The following is a 25,419-nucleotide window of genomic DNA, read 5'->3' as shown; positions in this document are numbered from 1 at the left end:
ATGAAGAAACTTCAGAAACTTAAAGTGCTTTTCCCTTCATCAAGGCAACCTTGAAAGAATTACTGTCACCTGTATTCACCAGAAGCAACGAAAATCTCATCCAATTTCTTGTGTTATCTACTCTCCAGTGGATATCAGAGCCCATTAGTGATAACTTGTGAAAGTACTTTATCTCCTGGGACAAATACTGTGGGAGGACTGACTTCTATCAACTGAACTAGTGCCAGTCATCTTAGATATAAACTTAGCCCATAAATTATTGGGCTCTCCAGGAGTATGTTAGAACTCAACTTTGGTGATTTAAAATTTATTCCCCTGGTGACAGATACTTGAGGGTGTTTGACTTTGCCTTAGTTAAGAATTGCAAAAAAGCATTATGAGAAGATAAAAATATGTAATGACCAATGAGTGCAGAGTCCTTAGAGCATTTATAATATTTCCAGCCTGGTTTTGATACTTCTCCCCCAGCAACCATTTTTTTGAGATTCTCTTGTTTAGTAACTTTCAAATGCTTTTGGTGAGCTGCTACCTGAGGAGCAAGCAATAGCTAGCTGCCAAATCTAATCTGCTGAGTTGCCACATACCTATCCCTCAGGACATGTGATTTCTTCCTTCTGTGGTATTCTTGTCGGGTTTTAGGTGAATGTCTATTCATACATAAAATGGAGTAGGACATGACCTTGGGGCTTTAAAAGATGAGGAGAGCCATCAAAAACTTCCTCATCAAGTCAGAAAGTGAGCTACTGAAGCTGTTTGTAGTAGTAGTTGAGTCTAGTAGACAGAACCATACATAAGTGCAAGACTGGCTTCACCCAGTCCAGTAGCAACTCAATCATGGAACCCAAGACACTTTCACAAGTAGCTAGCACAGTTGATTGATGGAACAATTTTAGGCTGTATATCTCAGAGAATTTGGTGGGGACTCTTCCAAGGGAAAATGGCCCTTTAGGGCCTCCTCAAACTTTTTAAATAGGGGGCTAGTTCACTGGCCCTCAGACTGTTGGAAGGTCAGACTATAGTAAAAACAAAAACTTTGTTTTGTGGGCCTTTAAATAAACTTCATAGCCCTGGGTGAGGGGGATAAACATCCTCAGCTGCCAAATCTGGCCTGCGGCCATAGTTTGAGGACCCCTGGTAGAGTCTCAATGTAATCTTGGTCCTGCATTCTCTATATACATGTTTGGCTTCCCTCTGAAAGGAAGGAAATTTTTTTTTCTAACTTCTGTTCATTATACTTTCTCATTAAATATCTTTCTGTAAGAGGTAATTTATATTAACTAGTTGATTAATATTGGAGGGAACATGTTGATTGATATTGGAAAGCACATCAGATGAGGTACTTGTGATAGATTTTATTTTAGATATCAGCCCTTCATATTCAATTCACACCTATGCCCTCTATATTTCTTCTTACTGCATAATATTTTTATGAGCTATAAGTAGCATTTTCCCATGTAGGAATATTTCAGATAAATCTTGTTAAGTCCCTCATAATTTCCCTTTCTTGATTACCTTCTTATGCTCCTCCTAAGACTTGTACTTGAAAAATCAAATTTTCTATTCAGCTCTAGTCTTCACAAATTCTTGAAAATCCATTTCATTGAATGTTTACTTTTTCCCGTAAAGGATTATATTGAGTTTTGCTGGATCGGTGATTCATGGGTGTAATCCTGGCTTCATTGCTCTTCAGGATATTATATACCATGCTTTCCAGTCCTTTAATGTAGAAGCTGTTAAATCTTGCATTATCTTGACCATGGCTCCACTAGAATTGTTTCTAAATGCTTATATTTTCTTTTAACCTGGGAGTTCCTAAATTTGGCTTTACTATTTCTGGGAGTTTTCATCTTGGGATCTCTTTTATAAGGTGATCAGTGGTTCCTTTCAATTTCTATTACACCTTTTGATTCTAGAATATTAGGGCAGTTTTCCTTGATAATTTGACAGATAATGTCTAGGCTCTTTTGTGATCATGGTTTTCAGATAGACCAGTAATTTTAGATTATTTCTCCTTGGATCTATTTTCTAGGCCAATTGTTTTTCCAATGAGTTATTTTACATTTTTTCAATTTTTTCATTTTTTTGGGTTTGTTTTATTGTATTTTGATTTCTCAGTCATTAGCTTCCTTTTGGCTTAATTCTGTTTTTTAAGGAATTATTTTCCTCTGAGTTTTTGTACTTCCTTTCCCAAATTGGCCAATTTTGCTTTATAAGGCATTTATCAGCTCATAAGCTTTTTGTATTTCCTTTTGCATCGTCATTTCTCTTCCCAATTTTTCCTCTACCTCTAACTTTTCCAAAGTCCTTTTTGAGATCTTCCATGAACTGTGACCAAATTTTTCTTGGAGGCTTTGGATATAGGAGGCTTTGACTCTGTTATAATCTTCTGTTTTTTTTTTTTTTTTGATCTTCCTTGTCACAACTGTAACATGGTCTATTCTATGGTCAGAAACTTTTTTTGTTTGCTCATTTTCCCAGTCTATTACTTGGCTTTTAACTCTTCATTAAAGTAGGGCTCTGTTTTCAAGGTGAAGGGTGTATTATCCCAAGTTTAAGGGCTTTTGGTTAGCTGTTTCCAGAGATTTAGGGACCTGTACTGTAAGCCAGCACTGCTGTATGGACAAAGCAATAGAGTCCTGCTTCATTGTCAACAAAGAGGCCCCTGAAATTTCCCTCTGATTAGCTGTTCTCTCTCTTTTCAGTATGCTATTATCTCCAGAAGCAGTTTTTATTACTGTCAGAGTTTCTGCTGCTATGGCAGTACTGCTGCTGTTATTGATTCAGTGGCTCCCAAAGCCAAAATCTTGAGCTGGGATTCCTGTCATCCTAGTGTGACAAAACTTTTCTAATTTGTCTTTAGTCTCTATGGCTGAGAGCTTTGGAGATTGCTGCTCCTTCCAGATTTTCTGGGACCCTTGATTTTGCTGGCTCTGCCTATTGCTGAGATTGCTTTCCAGATTCATCCCAAAGCAATAGACCCCTACCACCTTCCTTCCAGGCCACCTTCAACTGGAAAATTGTTCCACTCATTTTTTTTGTGTGTGTGGGGGTTCTGACATACTAATTTGTTTAGACTAAAGTTATTTGGGGAAGTCTGGGGTAGAACTTGGGTGAGACCCTACCTTTACTCTACCATCTTGGCTCCAACTCGGAGTGATACTAGAATACCATAAATTATTGGGTTACCTCTAAGACTCTGTCAGGAAAAGCCGTAAATTGCCTTATACCACAAAATAATAAATCCACTTTGCAAGCAAAATTTTTGAGAATTTTATAGATTTTTTCACTTTGAAATTCTTTTCTTGGAAGTACATTTTTTTATTTGTTTATACTTTCTATCTGGAATTATTTCTGATGCTGGGATCTAGAACTAGAGGATCTAGAACTTAAGCCTTCTGTTGATAAAATATTCAGTGTTCCTTGACTAAAACATTCTTTGGTTTGTAAAACATGTAAAAATGCAGCTTTTGTGAGAACATGCAGCTCAGTGACATCGTTCCTGATTTAGACATATTTAGGTTTTATGTAATAAAGAGAATGTCACTTTTTTCTTCCCTGGGCATGGGATTTTTTTTTTGTTTTGTTTTGTTTTATTTTTGTTAGGACCAGGTAGATAGAAGGATCTTCTTTGGGTATTACTAACAAGTTATTAATCACTAAACCCAAGAGATTTTCTCAACACTTTTGTTATCTTCTTACAAACTGTTTATGCATCTTATCTACTGAGTTAAGATGGAATTTCTTATTCTTCATCTAACTTTGTTGATAGAATTGAGTTGATAAGGTTCATATTCAATGTTCTCTCCTGCTCCATCCCTTCTCTCCCCCCCAAGGTGTTTTCATTTGTTAGATAAGATTGGTTTACTTAAATGTTAAAAAAAATCTTTAAACTCTCAGTTTTTTTTAAAGAAGTGTTTGAAAGAATTAGAAAATAAAACCAGGGGAAGAAAAAACATCTCTTAATCACTTAAGGCAGTAACCAATTTAATTCAGTAACCCATTACCTTTCACCTGAACTGGAACAGATTTTTAATGGGATTTTTTTTTTTTTTGTCTTGGCTCTCCTTGCTAATTCATCTTCTGCATAGCTGCCAAAATGATAATCTTTACAGTACATTTTCAATCCTGTCGATCCCTTCAATCTATAAAATGCATTGCTTCTATATTTTAGGATTGAATATAAAATTTAGCACTCGAGGCTTTTTACAACTTGTCCTCTTTCTCTCCAGTTCTTTTACACTTGACTCCTTTCCATGCACTTTGCATGTTTCTCTTACCTAGTGCTCTATCTATAATCTTTCCTACCTTTGGGAAGGTTATTTCCCAGGCCGGAATGTTTTCCCTCTTCATTGACATAACTTCAACCTCTGATTTCAAGATACAGCTGAAATGCAATTTTCTGTAAGAGGTCTTTTCCCAGTCTCTCAGTTGCTTGTGCTTTCCATGTATTTTGTGTGCATATTTTATATTCATATTTATGTCTTCCATTAAAGGTAAACTTCTTGATGGCATTTTTTTTTTTTTTTTTTTGCTTTTGTAACCCTAGCATTTAGTACAGTGCCTGGCACAAAGCAAACACTTAATGATTATTTGATTAAGTTGGTAAAAAGGCTTGTTAGATATAGTGTTCAGTTACTAGAATAGTACTATTGCATCCTATACTGATAATTATGTCCAAAGCTTTCTATTTATTGTGACCATATTTTAAGGAGGAAATTAAGCTAGTGTTAATCTGGAGGAGAATGGCTGGACATCTGTAACTTCACAAAATTAAAAATTTCCATTTTGGATACCAGTGGACATTATTCTACCCATACAACAAAAAGGAATCCTTTTTATGTTAAGTGGTCATCCATTTTTGCTTGAAGATTTCTAATGAGATGAAAGCCAGTTCCCTTATGAGGTAGCCCAAAACACTTTGTCACAATTCTAATTGCTAGAAAATTTTCCTTATATTTCAGTATGCCAAATGGATTAGTGATGTCACTGATACATTCTGCCCAATAAGGCAGATCAAGATATTGGGCAGATCTGCCCAATAAGGCAAAGCCATTTATACTTGCCCATCTTATATATCTTGCACTAGGTTTTCTGAAAGTTTGCCAAAGGATACCCAATGTTCTGGAGAATCTCTTCAAATTCTTTTAATATTATGCATATATCAATAGAGCTTGCTTATGGACTGTTGGTCTCTTGATCTTGCTGTGTGACTAGACCATCTTTTTTTTTTTTTTTTTTTTTTTCCTAGTCATATGCTTTTTCTGGTGACATCCTTTAAACTACATTTTATTCATAATTCCTAATTTGTAATATTCATAATATATCTTTCCTCCACTAATCTGTTAGCAGGTCCTTAGAGTCTTTAATGTTCCATTAATTCATAGATGTATGTGAATACCAAAATAATATTGGTGTTGGGAGAAGGTTGAATTAATTAAAATAACTGTAGCTTCTCAAATATAAGCCAGCCCATTCAATTTGCCTTTTTGAATAATTCACACACTTTAAAAGCTTTCAACTTGAAGGTCTTAAAAGATCCCTTCCTGCTCTAAATCTATAGAACCATGGTACTCATGACAACATGGTGAGGTAATAAAAGTATTATAAGCTATATAAAACATAACATAATCTATATTTTATAGATGAGGAATGGCTCAAAGTCATTTGGCTGAAAGTAAGGAAGCCTAAAAGCCAGAATTTGATCCAGATCCTTGAACCCTTAGAATCAAGGTTGAAGTGATTTTTTTTTTTTAAAGACAAGTTGGTTTTAATTTGCTAAGCTTTAAATGCAGTTAAATCTACATTTTTCCAAAAAAATATATATTCCATCAAGTATGAATAAAAGTAAACATTCAGTAGGAAGTCTTCTAACTAGAACAATTTATCAATTTTGTTATTGCTATGCTGTTCACATATCAATAGTAACCAATGCCATGAAGATCTAAAAATTGTCACTTATTGTTTCCATCCATAATGCAGAATAGAAAGAAGATACCATATTTAATTATTTTTGATATATTGGCATATGTAAAAGTCACCATATTCAATAATCTATCATCATAGAAGGAAGTAATGTTAAATCAGGCCTGGAAAAGAAGCATCTGATTTTGATCAAGGAAAAGTTCCTATGTCATTTCTATTACAAAGGTCACCTGATTATAGTAAAAAGAGGTCTGGATATATAATTAGAAAATTTGAGTTTGAATACCATTTATTCACTGTGTGACCACAGGCAAGTTAATTTAATTTTTTTGAGTGTCTGTGCCATCATTTCTAATATGGATTTTGATATGTAATATTTTTGCACAGCCTACCCTATAGGATTATCAGGAGGAATTTGTTCAAAATGAAAACATAGAAATACAATCATTATTATTTATAACAAGATTCTTTTACATTGCCCACTTTCTTAAAAATTACTTTTTTCTTTAATATTTCATTTTATGTAATTGAAATTTTAGAAGCCAATATTCCCAAATGAACACAACTAGATAATTATGAAACAATCTGTTACCTGGTACTAAGATTTAAAACTGTCAGGGGGCCAAGTTGGGACAGTGCCTCTCAAGGAAAACAATAGAGAAGAGTCTGTCTTGACAGTGTCACTTGCTTCTTCATCCTCTTTTTCACTGTCAAGATGGCTCAATCCCACCTTTCCTCCCCTGCTAATCATATAGCCACACTCATTTCCTTTTGCTTGGGAAATGGAGCTCCTTTCAATTCATTTTCCAGATTCCATCTCCTCCTTTCAATGATTCTGATCTATCCTATAACAGTCATATTATAATGCCTAAAATCTAATTAGAATGAACTAAATTTAGGGGTAAGTCATAGAAGTTAAACTCCTAAAATATTCAGAGTAGTAGAAAGGAGATTGAATTCACCTTTCTCTCAAGATTCAATCTTGTTTTCATTCTTTAAATTTTTTAGAACACAATATCTCACTTTTATTTAAACTCCAATTCAACAGGATAAAAAGATGTATAGTAATCTCAAAAGGAAGGGTTTTTTTGTTTTTTTTTTTTTGAGAAAGGAATATGGTATTTGGGACATTTAAAGACATCTTGGTTTGGCCTAAAGAATTTGCCAAGCAGTGGGATCCTTCACCTTAAGAGTTTCCTGGTTACTGCTAATATTAAAAACAAAATAAAACAAAACAAAAAACTATATTTTAAACTTCAAGATTTCTACTTGAAGATGAACATTTGTCATGGCACCTGAGGAGTTTTCGTCTAATAAGAAAGTCTCCCAATCGAGCAACTACAGAAAACAGGCACCTTTAGTTACCAAAATGAACTAAAACACAAATAAAAACAAAACCTGTCTATCTACGAGGCTAATATGGAAAAGGAGAGCATTATAGTGATTTTTTCCTTCTTATTCCTTTCTCATATTCCTTATTTTGCAGCTTATTACAAGATATGAAAAGTGGTTTTTTTTTTTTTTTTTGGGGGGGTGAATTAACTAGGCAATAGAGAAGAGGCATTTTGTTCAGAGTTTGTTACCTTTTCTCCTTTATCATTAGTTGAAAGTTTCAACTAGATTTGAAAGATGACTACTGTTCATAGCCTTGGAGGCTCTGAAAGTGCTGCTTCAATTTTTTTCTTTAAGCTTTTTCTGCAAACCCTTCTTTTCATTGGATTTAAGGAGACTCTAGGGCGCAGGAAGTATTCATCTCGGGTCCTCTTTCTCCGATTCAGCTTCTCCTGTTCTTTATTCATTTCTCCCTGAAGCTGTAATGCGAATAATCTATCCGCTTCCTCTTGTTTATGCCTCTCAAAAAATAAGTGCTCTAAATCTATCAGTTTTTGGGTAAAGGTATTTTTTCTTTCCTCTTTCTCTGAGGTAGTTTCTGGGCATGTTTTTCTTTTCTTTGAGGAGAAGTCTGAATCACTGAGGAATTCAGGCACATATTCCAGAGTTTTCCTTCCAGGAATTTCTTGATTCACTAACAGACTATTGTCTTCACTTTCCATTTCAGCTGTGCATTCATTCTCTGATTTGCCTGAAGATTTAGCTACAGCTCCCCCAGAACAGGAAAATGTGGTTTTGGGCAGTTCAAGATTTGCAACCTCGAGAGGGTTTATAATTTTATCCTCCCCACTGGTGCCTGGCTTACTTTCTCCTCCATCTTCCAAAGAAGCCCTAGCACCGATGTTTTCAATTTTACAGAACGGTTGCTTAGAGAAAGTTGGCATCTCTCTGCCTTTCCCACTCTGCCACCTGGGGCGCTTCCCTTTGCCTATGCTGACCTCCTTAGACTTGTAGGATCTTTTGCTTCCTGCTTTTCCAAGTTCCTTTGGTAGTGAGGACTTGTGGATGTTTTTAGCGCCGTTCGATTTGTTTTCCGTTTTCTTGGGTGATCTACAAGGGGCAGGGTAAGACGAACTGGCAGTGAATAGGGAAGTCAAGACACATTTCAGTGTTTTAAGACTGATGCTTATTTCTTGGGCCAGGTCTTTATCTATTTTCAGCTGGTCCTCTCTCTCTCTCTGCCTCTCCTCCTCCTCCTCCTCTTCCTCCTGTTGTGGCCTCTCTCCAACCTCCCCAGTTTGCCTCGAGTCTTCCTCGTACTGTGGCCTTTTCTCCTCTGTAATTTGAGCCTCTTCTTGCTTTGCTCTTTGAGCCTTTTCTTCCTCTTGATTGTTTTTTTCCGCTAGCTCCAGTCCCTGTCTCCTTTCTTCTTCCTCCTCCCTCCTGCGCTCCTCTTCCTCCTCCTCTGCCAGCAGCTGGTTTATATACTCTGCACTGATTCGAGCCTCCTCTTCTGCGCATGCCCGCCTCTCTGCTTTCACCTTGCTCAGCTCCTCCTCATACTCCCGTCTCAGCTCCCCGGGGGCACTGAGCCTGCGCGGCGGGAGTTCCGCCTCCAGCTCCTTGTCCCTGGTCCACCCGCCTCTGCCTGCAAGTCCGCCGGGGTACTGCTTCTCGATCCTTCGCCATAGCTCCAGATTGATCAGCGTGTTATGGCGGGCCTGGGCGCGGGCCCACGAGGACACCCGGCGGCGGCAGAAGGGACAGTAGAGGCTGGCCTTCTGAACGGTCTGCTGGAAGCACGAGTGGCATAGCGTGTGGCCGCATGGGAGGCTCACGGGCTCCACCAGGATCTCCATGCAGATGGGGCACAGGCAGTCGGATAGCAAGAGCGGGGCCTCCGGGGACGAAGCCATCCCAGGGACTGCCCCCGGAGAGCTCCCAGCCCCAGGAGCGTCGGGCGCCCGGGGCGAGGGGTCTGGACAGCCAGTCTCCTCTCTTGACCCCGGCACCGCCCCGTCTGGGGCTTGAGAGGCGAAGCCTGCAGCTTCGTTCTGGGGGGTAAGCCCCGGCGGAAGGCGGGGCTTTGCCTCTGGCTCTCCCCCAGCCGGGCACCTAGATGAACTGAGAGCTGGTAGGCTGCTGCGGTTCTGCTACGCTGGCCTTTGTGACCTCAGAGGCTGCGGGGGCGGGGCGATGCCTTTCTCCCACCCCTCAGTCTCCATCATTCTACCCTCTTCCCACGCAGAGCTCTCGAGAGCGCCTGCGCAGAGGTTCCTGGGGGAGAGGGACGGGGGAAGTGTCAAGCTGGGAAGCGCTTTTTAGGTTTAGAGAGGGGGAATTCTGTTCTCATCCACCAGTCTCTTCTGGTTTATAAAACTATGGACAGCAAGCCACCTTGCAAATTAAGACCTTCCACACCATACACCTCTCTGGCTGGCTGCTCAAGCCTAGGGCCGCCGGAGAATGTTTGGAAATGCATAAAATAAAACACATAGGGATTGCCAAGGGGAGCCAATTATATTGGGAATACTTAGAAAAATAAATTCTACGACTCCTGATGAAAAATTTCTAATCTAATTCAAACCTGAGACTGTTTCCTTAATTTCCCTGAATTCAAGTTTTTTGGGAAGTTCTATTTTATCTCAATTCTTAATTGTATTTCTTCATTATTTATCTAACATGTCTATACTATTCTCATATCTTCTATCTGTATAAATGGGCACATTTAAATCTACTCATTTAAGATATAAATGATATCACTATTAAATATAGTTTCTTTTAAAGTTTGGGAAGTTCTATTTTATTTCAATTTATCTTATTTAGAATTTATCTAATATGTCTGTACTGTCATCTTTATCTTCCATCTGTATCATCTATCTCTTTCCACTTACCTATTTTTTTAAAATAATGTAAATGATATTGCTATCTATTATAGTTTCTTTTACAGTATGTGTTGTTCAGATAGGTTCTACTCTTCATGACTTCATTTGAATTTTTCTTGGCAAAGATAATGGCGTGGTTTGCTACTTTCTTCTTCAGCTCATTTAACAGTTGAAGAAACTGAGGCAAAAGGGATTAAGTTACTTGTTCACACATTTAGTAAATGTCTCAGGCCAGATTTGAGCTTAGAAAGAGTTATTTTTATTATTTTATTATTATCTTTTCACTTTATACCTGAGGACACTGAAACCTATTGACTTGTTCCAGCTTCCATAAACCATCATTATTCATTAATGCTCAAATCATTAAGCACTCATTAAATACTAGCATCCAGGTGTTGGGGATGTATATTCTAAGTGATGGGTAAATACAAAGAATGATAGGTTACCTATTTTCAAAACCACTTATCTCACTACAAATCAGACTCTTTCCCCTACACATCTGCTCCTTTTACTTGAGGACAATGGATATGTTAGACATCTACTTTAATATTTCAAGGACATGTGACTTTATCCCCTCCCTCTACTGCATTTTTAAGGTCCCTGATGGCTTCCAATCTGAAAAATTATTAAATGATGGGTTGTGACCCCATATGAGATCATGTAACTGAATATGGGGGGGGGGTCATGAAATAATTTATTATCAGTAAATGATTGATTTGTGTACCTATTTTATATGCCTGTATACCTGAAGATGGGTAAAATTTTGTCTTTGTCTTTTGAGTTCCTGTCAGATTTTCATGTCTTTTTCTAAACATACATATACACACATTATTATAGTAGCTATTGTTTATAAAGCACTTCAAGGTTTACAAACCACTTTACAAATATGTCCCATGAACCTCACAACAGATGGAGAACCTGGAGCAGAGAGATTAGGTAACTTGGCTAGAGCCACACAATAAATATCTGTGGCTGTATTTAAACTTGTGTCTTTTTGACTTTAGGTCCAACATGTACACACTGTTGCCATGTAGCAGCTTATGAGAACTTGGCATCAGGGGAGACTTAAGGTTAAGTCTTACTTCTGATAACTAAATAGCTGTGACAGTGTGCATCACTTAATTTCTCTCAACTTCTGTTTTCTCATCTATAAAAGACAGCTAATGCTTTTTAAATCTACCTTATAGGTTTCTTGTGAATAAAGAGATTAAGAAACCTTAATGTCAGATATCATTTCTATCAAGTTTTTCTGAGACTGCATTTGTAATAGTCCTTTTTGTTCCTTGTAACATACATCTTTTAATTTGATATGGATTTGGAAATTAGTTATCTAAATTTATTTGAATTTTATATAAAAGAGTAGACATAAGCTTTGAAGAAGGATCTGATGGATTCACATGTGAAGGAAATGGGACACTTAGTGCATATACAGTATATATGTGTATATACACAAATAATATACATAAACATATACACATGTGTAAATAAACATTTATTTTAACAGCCTACTCCTCTACTTTTAAAATTACTAATTGATTTTTGTCTTGGTTCCCTGATTAGTGAGGTTCTTGGATAGTTATGTTTTGGATATTTTAAATATTATTAGAAGTAGCATAGTGTAATAAAATATTCAAATCTTATCTTAGATATTATATGATCCTGGGAAAGTTTAAGAGTAAAGGATTATGAAAGTGCCATCTACATCCAGAGAGAGAATTATGGAGACTGAAAGTGGATCAATACTATGATAGTTTCACCTTTTTGTTTATTGTTTGCTTTTTTCCCCTTTTTCATGATTTTCTTCCCTTTTGATCTGATTTTTTATTTTTTATTTTTGCACAACATAAAGGATATGGAAAAATATTTAGAAGAATTGCACGTTTAATCTATGCTGAATTGCTTGCTGTCTTTGCATAACAAGCATATCAAAATTAGTATATCTAAAAGAGAACTCATTATCTTTCCTCTTAATTCATGATGCTTCTTCCTAACATCTATTTTCTATAAAGTGCACCACTATCCTTTTAGTCTCTCAATTTCAACTTTTATGTCATCTTTCTCTCGCTTGTCATAGCCAATTAATTGCCAGGTCTTTTTGATTTTACCCTACAACATCATTTATACTTGTCCTTTTTTTAAAAACAAAGTTGTATCTTGTTCTTGTCTTGACTCTTTCCCTCTTCCTTCTAGCCAGAATAGCACAGGCATTCCTTAGTTTATTTCATTTTGATTTATTGTACTTTGAAGATATTGCGTTTTTGTACAAATTGAATATTTGTGGCAACCTGCGTTGAGCAAGTCTCTTGGTGCCATTTTTTCTAAGACCATATGCTCACATTGTATTTCTGTGTCACATTTTGGATACAAGATTTCCAATTTTTTCACTACTATTATATCTATTATAGTGATCTGTGATCAGTGATCTTTGATATTACTATCATAATTATTTTGGGGTGCCAAGAATCATATCGAAAAATGTTGTATATGCTCTGACTATTCCGCCAATCAAATGTTTCCTTGTTCTTGCACCCTCGCCTTGGGCCTCTCTATTCTCTGAGACACATAATACTGAAGAATATTTTATAAATTTATCTGGTAAACCAGTGGCAAGGTTTGAGAATATTGACTCCAATTTTGGAAGAAGTTCTGCTGTGGGTAAAAATACTATAAAACACCATTGTATGCTACAGAGAAATCTTTTATGAAAGGAAGAGTCAATCAATGTGGCACACTTCATTGTTATCTTATTTTAAGAAATTGTTATAGACACCCAGACCTCAGCAATCAAAAGCTTAAACAGTCAGCAGCCACCAACACTGAAGCAAGACCTTCCACCAAGCAAAAAAGATTATAAATTGCTGAAAGCAAGATAATGCTTAGTATTTTTTTTTTAGCAATAAAGTATTTTTTATATTAAGGTATATACATTTTAAAAGACATATTATTTCCCACTTAATAGACTACAATATAGTGTAAACATAAACTTTTATATGCACTGGGAAACCAAAAAAATCTGTGTAACTCATTTTACTGTGATAATCACTTGATTATAAGGGTCTAAAACCAAACCTGTATTATCTCCAATATATGCCTATAAGTTTATAATAATAGCAAGAATTAAGACTGCAAAATGAAATGTAGACGTCACAGAACCCACTATCCCAAAGATCAAAGGAACCTAATTTGCAAATGGTATTCTATATTAACCAAAATTCACATCCTGAGAATATATGCTATATCAGGGGAAGCCATATCAGGTCTTGCTGTCAGAGCCTTTTAGTGTAATGATATATAATATCAGACAGCCTTTCATACATCTATAATAAGACCAGCAGAACACCAAATGTTATTGATAACTTTGAGATGACATGGACTTGTTAACTTTAAAGTTTTACTGATAACTTTGAGCAATTTTAATGAACAAACCTCAGGGTCACATAGATAAGAGTTGTCTGTCCCTAACCAAAATCCTATAAAAATGGGACCTCAAATTTCTGCCTCCTGACTATTCTAAAATCTTCATCTGGGACCATGTTGTTGAGTGTCCCCATCTCTAACTTAGCCTTTCAGGAGTGACTTTCTGTGACTTTTCCACTCCCCATTCTCTCTTCCATGCTACTCCCTTCTTTTTCTCATCCCATCCCAGTCTCCAAGCTTTTTTACTTTGTATTCAGTCTCCCTTACACCATTTATGTCTATTTTTTGTACTATTTGCTCCTGAAACTTTTGTGCCTTATTTAAGCATGATTGCAGCCTCATTTCTTGCTGCCATCATGGCAAGATGTTATGCCTATATCACATCTTGCTAAAAATTTGCATATTTCCTTGTAAATACCCAAAGAAGCAGATATGGCTGCCCCATTTCATAATTACATATATTAATTAGCAGTTTACATGGCCACCATCCTAGTTTAGATCCTCAGAATCTCTTGCCTAGAATGCTTCTGTAGCCTTAAAATTTGTTCACTTTCTCAGTTGTCTTCTCTCTCCAATTTATCTTTTATATAGCTGCTAAGGTAATATGCACTCACTTAAAAAGTCCCCTATTGCTTTTATGAAACACTTTTGCCTTTTAAATAGCTCTTTTCAATGCGTATCTCAAGCCATTCCCAAGGTTATTTCTTTCTATATGAAGCCTTTTATTTTCTTGATTGCTCTAGCTGCTAGTGCCTCCCTCATTATCTTATATTGCTTTGGTTGTATTTTATATTTACACATATATGCTTAGATGGTTTTCTCCAGTTAAAACTTTTTGAGGACAGGAACTACTTCATTTATGTCACTGTATCCCTAGTACCTAGAATCAGGTCTAGTAGATAACTGTAGGAAACACTTATTAAATGTGAATTGATTGACTGATCATTAAATGACTAGACACAAAGAATAGTCATTAATATGTCAATGTCAGTTTGAACCACATTCTCTAGTGAATTAGATGCTTTGGAATTCAGTCTTTGATATTGCATTAATAATAGGGATGAAGATGAAGATGATACAAAGCTGTGTCATCTTTTTTTTGAAAATGGAGTCCATTGTTTGACAATGGGATTCAAATCAGAATAGGTTCCAGCAGTTTGAGCTTGAAACAAAATCTAATAATATTAAATGTAAAATTTTAGGTTTAGTTGATACATTAGATTTGGATTTAGAAGACCTAAGTTTAAACCTGAGTCTTCTACTTGGTATCTATATCTATGAGTCTCCTTTTCCTTTTATGTAAAATGAGTGTTGGAATAGATTTTTATAAAAATATCTTACTATTTTGAGACTATGATGCCAAATCCAGGATGGGTAAAGTATGGTTATACAATGGTCAAGATGAAAACTATCTGGGCTATCAGTAGACCATAAACTCAATGTAATCTGACAATGCCAGGGTTAGAAATTAACCATAGCTAGAAAAAGCTAAAACTAACTTAAGAGAGGAATAGTGTTAAGGAGCAGGGAGTGAGTGTTTTGCTGTACTAATTATGTTCATTAAATCTTAGGTTTGGAAGGTGAAGCATAATCAGATGATGAGGACAATTTACACCAACATTTGGAAGTTTCAAGGAGACAGAATTGTATTCCATGTAATGAACTATTCCTTAATAATCAGAGTTATCCCAAAATAGAAAAGTGTCCTTAGTCAGTAGTATGCTTCCACTCACTGAAGTTCTTCAAGTATATATTGGAGATGGTCCAGATGATCTCTGGAAATCTTTTTTATTCACAAGCTTCTGTTTTGAAGCTACTGGGGAAGGAGAGAGGTTTTGTGTCTTCACCTTTTGCCCTTCCTTCTTCATTTTATCTTTTATATAGTTGCTAAGGTAATATGCACTCACTTAAAAAGTCCCCTATTGCTTTTATGAAACACTTTTGCCTTTTAAATAGCTCTTTTCAATGCGTATCTCAAGCCATTCCCAAGGTTATTTCTTTCTATATGAAGCCTTTTATTTTCTTGATTGCTCTAGCTGCTAGTGCCTCCCCCATTATCTTATATTGCTTTGGTTATATTTTATATTTACACATATATGCTTAGATGGTTTTCTCCAGTTAAAACTTTTTGAGGACAGGAACTACTTCATTTATGTCACTGTATCCCTAGTACCTAGAATCAGGTCTAGTAGATAACTGTAGGAAACACTTATTAAATGTGAATTGATTGACTGATCATTAAATGACTAGACACAAAGAATAGTCATTAATATGTCAATGTCAGTTTGAACCACATTCTCTAGTGAATTAGATGCTTTGGAATTCAGTCTTTGATATTGCATTAATAATAGGGATGAAGATGAAGATGATACAAAGCTGTGTCATCTTTTTTTTGAAAATGGAGTCCATTGTTTGACAATGGGATTCAAATCAGAATAGGTTCCAGCAGTTTGAGCTTGAAACAAAATCTAATAATATTAAATGTAAAATTTTAGGTTTAGTTGGTACATTAAATTTGGATTTAGAAGACCTAAGTTTAAACCTGAGTCTTCTACTTGGTATCTATATCTATGAGTCTCCTTTTCCTTTTATGTAAAATGAGTGTTGGAATAGATTTTTATAAAAATATCTTACTATTTTGAGACTATGATGCCAAATCCAGGATGGGTAAAGTATGGTTATACAATGGTCAAGATGAAAACTATCTGGGCTATCAGTGGACCATAAACTCAATGTAATCTGACAATGCCAGGGTTAGAAATTAACCATAGCTAGAAAAAGCTAAAACTAACTTAAGAGAGGAATAGTGTTAAGGAGCAGGGAGTGAGTGTTTTGCTGTACTAATTATGTTCATTAAATCTTAGGTTTGGAAGGTGAAGCATAATCAGATGATGAGGACAATTTACACCAACATTTGGAAGTTTCAAGGAGACAGAATTGTATTCCATGTAATGAACTATTCCCTAATAATCAGAGTTATCCCAAAATAGAAAAGTGTCCTTAGTCAGTAGTATGCTTCCACTCACTGAAGTTCTTCAAGTATATATTGGAGATGGTCCAGATGATCTCTGGAAATCTTTTTTATTCACAAGCTTCTGTTTTGAAGCTACTGGGGAAGGAGAGAGGTTTTGTGTCTTCACCTTTTGCCCTTCCTTCTTCATTTTATAGGGTGGGCTATTTGGGAATTTGAAGGGTTTTAAGGTAGTTGGAATGTGTAAGAAATGGAAATTGAAGAGATGGAGTATTTGCCACTGGAAGACTCTGCTCAGCTCAGTTTATTATGTAGTTTAGGTTGTGCAAACAGAACATTATTTCATTCTTTGTTTATTAAGAACTAGTGTCACAGAGACAAGCATCAGAGAAGATGGGCTATTCCCTCTTACTTAATTTGAGGATACTTAATATGACACCTAAGGTAGAACTTACCTTATGCTCTGCAAAGAATCAAATAGAATTAAGTTAAGAAAATAATAGCTGCTGCTCTTTTAAAAATAAAGGGAGAAACTTACAGCCAGTGTAGTCTAGGCATATGCTGGCAAAGTGGCTTATCAGGTAAGTGGGCAAGAGAATTATTCATTAATGCCCTGTAAAGAGAAAAGAAATGCTTTTTGATATATTTACAGTGAATGAAATCAAAGAAGTCCAGGGGTCTTTTCTCATCTCAGACCCAAATTGTCATTATTGTAGCCTTTAATAAAGTTGGTAGAATCCAATAACCCACTGATATTTACCTGCCATCCAAAGAAAGCCATAGCAACTTAGCTGAAGGGGTGACATGATGCAGTCATAGGCAGCAGCCTTGATAAACCAATCTCTCTCCCACTCTGAGGCTACTTATAGAAAGTAATTAAAAGAAAGGAGAAGAAGAACCCTTGGACCTGTATTTTTGAGCTTGCCCCATACTACTGCTGTGGCAGGGCTAATTTTTTGAATGGTGGGAAAACTAGTGAAGCAAGCAAAATGTATTGGTATCAGTACAATAAATATACTTTTAGGGTTGGTTATTTCTGAGTGACTTCTTGCATTACACTGTGAAATCTTGTGTGCCTGATTGTAAAAGTATTTTATAAGTAAGAGACCTTTTTGGGATTTGATTAAGCTCTTGGACACAGAGAAAACTGAAGTATAGGAGTAATGATCCCTCTGTGATACAAGGTCAGTAACAGCTGCATCCTTGAAAACATCCATTGTTTCCCCAAGTGTTCCTATAACTGAGATAATGGAGTCCAATAGTCAGAGGTTGTAGATTCTTGACACTACTTCTTTAATGTCTTTTTAAATTTTGGGATAAACAAATGCTTACCACTGGCTAAATTTCAATTGCTATTATTTGTGAAATACGAGAATACAACCTTCTGAATTTCTAATTTAAAAGGTCATTTTGAAGCATTGAAGAAACAAAATTGGTTTTCTAGTAATTAAGACAAATCTAAATGTAGTCTTAGTATCTTAAGGACAACTTACAATATAGGTATAAAACGTGTATCCAGCTTTAAAAGATCTTATACTCCAAAAAACACTCTTTTTATTTCTATATTCAGAAAGCATTTGCCATGGAAAAGATCAAGGAATAGATTTCTAAAGTGTTTTACAATCTTTAAAATTGGACTGACACTTCATTTTCCATGATTAAGAGATTGATAACAATTCCGGAAGAATCTTTAGAATCTCCTGCTGGTCCAATTTATCCCTATTAAAATTAAACTATTTTTTAAAAAAAGGTCATTGTTATTTAATTGTACTTACAGGAGGATAAGAGAATTAAGCCCATAAAATGTTAATGGAGAAATCCTACTGAGTTGGTTATCTTCAATTATTCTGCAAAGTAGAAGAAAACTTTGTTTTCATTAATATAGTAAGTACAATGATATAAAAATGAATGTTTTTGCCCACAAAGAGAACTTACAGCCATTCCAATCTGTGGAGATCTTCAAATACACCAGGTTTCAAAACAGTTATCTTGTTGTGGCTCAGATACCTGAAAAAAAAAGATAATGGAAACCTACTTTAGAGTTTATTCTATTTATTATGTCAAACAAATATGGGGGGAAATTAGGTCAATCTAGTGATATTCAAATATGTGGAGTTTTGGTATTTTAAAGAAAAAAATCATCTAATTACTAGCCTAATTTTTTATTTTTCATCCTTATAGACATTCATTTTTAAGAAAAATAGCAAAAGTATATATATACATATATATATTTTCCTTTTACTAATAACCATTATGATCAATTTGGGAGGACTAGATACCAACAGCACTGTGTTCAGAAGCCAAAAAAATCTGGGTTCAAAATATAGTTTTTACTTGTTAATATGACTGGAAGGAAGTCTCTCTTATGGCTCCATCAATGGGTTCATGATAGGTCTTAATAACTTCTTATTCACTTCCTTCTTTTCTCATTTGTAAAATGGGGATAACACCTTACAGGGTTTTGTGAAAGAAAGTAACATAAATGCAGACATTTATAAAGAGTTTTCTGGCTTCATTGGTGTTCCTTTATTTTTCTTTATTCCTTCATATATCCTCATTAATTAGTCATTCCTTAAAACTCAATGTTTTGCTAAAGATTTTTCTTTTCTTTTCTTCCTGTAAAAATATTTTTAACCTCTCTTCACCCAACTCTCCAATAACAAGGATTCTTTTTTAAAATATATTTTACTGATTGAGGAATACATGTTGACAAAAATTTACCATAAATTTAGTGATGTTTTAAAATGAATATTTTATTAACCATAACACCATACATATCCGAAAAATCATAATACCTACTATGGTATTGTGGTATATAATAGTATATACCATTTGGTATATAATACCGAATGCCTAAGACATTTATTTAGTCCACAGAATATATATTGAGCCATGCTGTTGAAGATAAAAAGACAAATTTTTGTGGTGGTTAGATAGTTTTACTTATTCCCTATAAAAATAACTCCACAACCCTAGATGGATCCATTATTTTTGGATTATAAATTGTTGATTTATGCCAAGCTATTTATCTAGAATATGCTCCCTGATGCTCATTTAAATCTTAGCCATTCATTGAGTCACAATATTCCAGGAAGTTTTTCCTAAGTTATAAGTCTATATGGATATTTCTCTTTTCTAAATTTCTAGGACATATATAGTTCATACCATGCTTTATCTACTGCCTAGAATGTCCTTATACCAAGGGAGTATCTTACTTTATAGATAGTGAGGATCCTCACTATCACCAATGTGAACTACTTGTCCCTTTTCTAAAATCTTAAAGCTAAGGGAGAAATGACTTTATTTTCATCCTTGAATTTCAGGTAGATGATAGGTTTCAGAAATAGCTGCTTCTCATTTCCCAGTGTTTCCTAGGACCTTACTATAGGCAAACAAGGTAACAATCTTCAGGGGAGTTTTATTAAGCAAAAAGCACTGGCACATCACCCTATTCTCTGTCTAGATTCCATTCATATCCCTCTCATCTAACATTTATTTACAAAATCAATTTTATGCTTTTTTAAATGAACAAAGCTTAGAAAATCTTATATTTTTAAATGAACAAAAAAAAAAAAATCTTTTTTTTTTTTTTACTTCCTCCCACTATCTTCCCTGTGGAAAAAAGAAAACTCCTATAAGAATTATGGATAGTTGAAACAAATTCCTACATTATCTGTCATTTATATTTGCATTATAATCCTATCATTTCCTTATTAAGAGGCAGCAGCATGCTTCGTCATTGGTCCTCTAAAGTCATGGTCATTGTTGATCAGAGTTTTTAAGTCTTTCAAAGTCCAACATTTCTTTAATATACACTGTGTAATTCACTGTGGCAATTGCTGGAGTAATCCAGAGATAAACAAGAAAGTGGAGGTAATGAGTTAGGTATGTAGCTAAATAAAATACTTATGATATGATAAAATTATAAGAAGAATGAAATATGCTATGAAATAAAATGAGAAAGAAATTAAAAATTTTAAAATTATTTTAAAAATTTCAATTAATTTTAAATTTTATTTTCAATTTTAAATTAAATTAATTAATTTTAAATTTAGTTAATTAAAAAAAGAATGAAAAACATCTTTTAGTTAGTTATATAGTTAACTCTTAATAGTTTTATGGAAACTGAGAGTAAAAAGCTGTATAGCTTCCCTTCCTTTCCACGTTCCTACGCTCTCTCCAGGTAAGAACCCTCATGGTTTGAGACCCAATGAAATCTGGCAAATGGATGTGACCCATTATAAATCTTTTGGTTGTCTGTCTTTTATCCACATTGTGGTAGATACCTTTTCAGGATTCACTTTTGAAATACCAGCAGCAAAAGAGACAGCCCGAGTGGTCACTGAATTCCTCATGCAAGCATTTGCGATTATGGGTGTGCCACAAAAAATAAAAACAAATAATGGACCTGCGTAAACTTTTAAACATTTTGAACATTTTTTGCGCACAGTATAAGATTTTACACACCACTGGCATACCCTTTAATCCTCAAGGTCAGGCAATCATAGAAAGAAGAAACAGAGACATTAAGACACTCCTCCAAAAACAAAAGAAAGGGGGAGCCATAGATAACCCTAGAGAACTTCTAAATTTAGTTCTCTATATAATTAATTTTTAAATTTTTGATAAAGATGCACTGGCTCCAGCAGACAGGTTTTATAATCCACCAGAAGGGCAGTGTCCAGTGTGAGCAGCTCCACTATATTTAAGATAATCACCAGGTGAGGTGGAGAGATCCAGAAAGTGGTAAATGGAAAGGACCAGATAGATTAACTGCTTGGGGAAGAGAGTTTGCTTGTATTTCTACAGATAGAGAAGGAATCAGATGGGTGCCAACGAGCCATATTTGCCTTATCCATCAGAGAGAAACAGAAAAAGAGAAAAACCTCAAAACAAAGGAGAAGATTTAAGAAACATCTGACACTGAAAGAGCATAGCTGACAATGAGACTGTTAAAAGGACTTTAAAATCTTCAGGAATCATTGGATTCCCTAACACAAAATGAGAGACTGTTTCTAGGACTTGAAAACCAGCAGGAATCATTGGATTCCCCGAGATGAAAAATTGTTGATGAGATTATTGCAGTACTTCAAAGCTTACAGGAATTATTGGATTCCTGGCACATGAACTAATGGACAATGGATTCCTTTTGGACTATTTCTAGGACTTATGGACATGTATAAATTCTCATGTTGATACATGTTATTTGTTACATTACTACTAGCCTGTGTTATATTGCTATGTGCTTATCTAATTATGTGTAATGCCTCCCATATTGATGGATTTATGTATATCTGTTTCAAATGAGCCCCTTCAGAAACCCGCTAATCTGATTTGATTTCCCCTTTCCTTTGGTGTTTTCATCTCCCTTCCTGAGAAGTCAGGGAGGATGTGACCACCTTATTTTTATGGTGTTTTCACTTCTTTACTGAGCAGTCAAAGAAGACATGATCACCTTCTTTTTGGGGTTCTTACCTCCTTGAGAAGTCAGGGAAGTGATGACCACCTTATTTTCTAAATCAAAAGAAAGCGGGAGAAGTTGCAATCCTTACAAAGTGTTAAGTCGTTAGAATTGATAGAGACAATAATTATCTAATTTAGCATGGTTCAGTATGATTTATCTGATCCTACAAGGAGATGTTATGTGTCAGAACTTGAAACTGGGTACTAAGTGGAATTGAGGAGACAATGTTTAAATCTAGTTTAGAATTGATTTAATCCTACAACAAATAATGGTTTCCCAGTGATACAATGATTGTTGTATATTCAGTGTACAGCATATAAGCAAGAAGCTCTCAGGGCCAAAGAGCACTCTGGGAGATTGAGAGCCAGGAGTGAGTGGAGGTGACAAAGGACAAGCTGCAAGAGCTCTTGGAACCAAGGAGGGAGATAGACCTCTAAGAAAGGTAACTGGGCTGTTTTGGAAGGAGAAAATAAACATTTGGATTTTAATCGCTGGCTGCATTTGGCTGATTATTGATCTGAACTGAAACTAAGGCTGCCTCCAAAAACCTCCCCAAGAAACCTGCTCCCAGAGAGAACCATCATATATTTTAGAAAAGAAGAAAACACCACAACTAAAGTCTTTGAAGATGCTTTTTACTGCCTTTATATTTCAGACAACTAGGCACAGAGCAAAACATTTTAATAGTCAAAAAGCCAGTCAGTAACTACTTATTAAGTGCCTATGGGTATGCCAGATTCACTATGTTAAACACTGAGGATACAAAAAGAGGCAAAAGACAGTCCCATCCTCAAAAAGCTCACAATTTAATAAGGGAGACAGTAAGCAAACAAATATGCACAAAGTTCTAAATTTATTAATCTTTTTCATTCAGTGGAATAGAAGCTCCTTGAAGGTAGAAAAAATTTTTTTCTTTGAATCCCTGGTTGCTAATAGTATTTTGTATAGTAGATGTTCAATAAATATTGAATTGGATTGGATTAAAGTAAAACAGTCTCTGTAACTATAAAACACTTTCTAGAGGTGGTTAAGCTATGACATAAACAATGGCAATAAAGAGTGGGATGGTGGTAGGATTGTATTTTTTTCCCTTGTACATTTCCAGACCTTGCTTACTTACCTCCCTATCTCCCCGCTGTGTTTGCTAAAATTATAGAGATGCTTCCTGGCTTCAGGCTAGCTCTCTATTCATCCAATTTACCATTTCAGAAATTTCATCTTTCCTGTTACACTGTAAACTCCTTGAGTTAGACAATGTATTTAGTTTTCACCTTTGGATTCTCAGCTCACAGGTCTTGTATATAATAAATATTTGTTACTTTACATTAAATTAATTCAGAAATATTAATATTTAGATCATAATAGGGTGACTAAACTAGAGAGAATACCCTAGACTATTCTTTATCCCAGCAGTGTCCTAAGGCTTTCTGACCCATCGAGACCAGTACTTACAGCTTTGTAAGGTTATGTAGTCCCCTGAAAGCATGCACGGACACAGATCTAATTTTATTATTTTGCAGATACCTAGGAAGAAAATGGTAATAAAAACAGTGAAAAATGAAACAAATGAATAAAGATGATTATCAACATGATTTAAAAGCATCCATCATACTTTAAAAAATACTGATAAACTTTAAAGTAAATTTATTTTAAAATCTCATTAGATAAAAATAAATAAGCATATATAAAACTTTTAAAAATAGATTTTAGAGCTTTTATCAACAAAATATAATAAACACATTAAAATTATGCGACATAGCACTTTTGCTAAAATTCTCTTAAGGTAAATTTTAGATGTCCCCTCCCTTCTGTAATTCTTCATCCTAAGAATGTCAATACAACATTTATTGTTTTTAAGATCTCAGGCCATCTCAATTTTTGGTAAGCAAGATTTGTGGTTGGGATTCATTTTTCTCTGACTAAAAGTAGGGAAAATACCAAATTTCCACATGTTAAAGCCTTGGCTTTTCACATTTGCTTCCCCCCCTACTTTCTGGGAAATGACCAACATGACCTCACTTCTTGTCTGAATATTTGCTTGTGTGTGTGTGTGTGTGTGTGTGTGTGTGTGTGTGTGTGGTGTCACTATTTTGTTTGTGCACCCTGGGATTATACACATTCTTTTCACTTAAGAGCTTCAAATATAGGAATTTATCTTACTTCACTGGTTCCTACACAGCCTTTGATTGTAATTAATATAATGTGATAAAGTAAAATGAACTCTAGGTTTGAAATCAAGAATATCTGGATTAAAATTTTAGTTCTGGATTTACTACCAGTGTGATATTGGCAAATTACTAATTTCTTTAGGTCTCACTTTCTTTAAAAATGAAGGGATTGAACTTGCTTAAGCTAGCTATGACCTCACGAAATACATCCCATTAGATTAGCCATTATTGAAAACCATATTAAAAAGTGATAATGATCAAGGCATAATGAGCAATGAGGACTAGTAGATGGAGAGCTAACCTGAATTAACACATAATCACTGAGTGGCTCCATGTGCCCCCAATGCCTCAAGGAGTTATAAAATAATTGTGTATCTTCATCAAAAGATGGAGTTTTCTTACCTTGGAACTTCTTACAGATATGAAATTACAGTTCTGGACCAAAAAAAAAAAAAAAAAAAAAAAGGAAATCTAGTGCTCAGCAAGAAATTGTTAACTGTTGGTCCAAAAATCACTTGTAGTCTAGTTTTTTCGTTCTTGTTTATAATTTAATCAGGCTGACCACTCAGTACATTGCTGTGTTTACTGTACAAAAGGCTGAACTTCTATGGGGCAAAACACTATTTGAATATTACTAGCTGTATTTAAAACTCTGGACATGAGGTGGTGCTACAGACACAATAATTTTTTCTTATCAACAAATCAGTGAGATAGTCTCTTAAAGTGAGTCTATCAGGACTGACTGCAGGTTTTTTTTTGATAACAAAAGCTTCAGACTAAGTTACAAAATATTTTGATTACCTGTATTGAATATGTTCTATTGTGAAATTATTTTTATTTTTAAATTGTTCATGTACTATCAGTGACATAAAAATTTTTTAGTTTAATGATGAAATACAAATAAGTAATATCTTTGGAGAATGAAAATGAAATGAGAAATAATTACATTTTCTTTAGATGGTTTAATAATCTATGACATAAACATTCAAAACCAATTCTCTCTCTCTCTCTCTCTCTCTCTCTCTCTCTCTCTCTCTCTGACTCTCTCTCTCTCTCTCTCTCTCTCTCTCTCTCTCTCTCTCTCCTCTCTCTCTCTCTCTCTCTCTCTCTCTCTTTCTCTCCCCCCTTGCCTCCCTCTTCCCTCTTTCCAACCCTCTTCTCTGAAACATGATTAGCTTTTTCTGAATCCAAGCCTGGCCCCCTTCTATTCACTACAATACCATGTATTACCACAGTGTCTTAGTTTGACTTTGGGATGAA

General features: G+C 35.2%; 1 protein-coding gene across 6 annotated transcripts in view; it reads right to left on the bottom strand.

Moving 5' to 3' along the window:
• Positions 1-25,419, bottom strand: part of RXFP1 (relaxin family peptide receptor 1) — a 171,519-nt gene that overhangs the window by 24,112 nt on the left and 121,988 nt on the right. For all 6 annotated transcript variants that reach the window (XM_051966033.1, XM_051966032.1, XM_051966037.1 and 3 more), the window contains 4 exons: positions 23,444-23,515; positions 18,463-18,534; positions 18,303-18,374; positions 17,066-17,140 (listed from right to left, as the gene is read on the bottom strand). In XM_051966033.1, coding sequence (XP_051821993.1) covers positions 17,066-17,140; positions 18,303-18,374; positions 18,463-18,534; positions 23,444-23,515 — 291 coding nt within the window. The remainder of the gene's footprint in view (positions 1-17,065; positions 17,141-18,302; positions 18,375-18,462; positions 18,535-23,443; positions 23,516-25,419) is intronic.

The sequence above is a fragment of the Antechinus flavipes genome, chromosome 6 (assembly GCF_016432865.1).
Source record: "Antechinus flavipes isolate AdamAnt ecotype Samford, QLD, Australia chromosome 6, AdamAnt_v2, whole genome shotgun sequence".
In the NCBI taxonomy this organism is placed as follows: Eukaryota; Metazoa; Chordata; class Mammalia; order Dasyuromorphia; family Dasyuridae; genus Antechinus; species Antechinus flavipes.
Note: the sequence above shows the minus strand (reverse complement) of the source record. Positions and strands in the feature narration are given on the sequence as shown.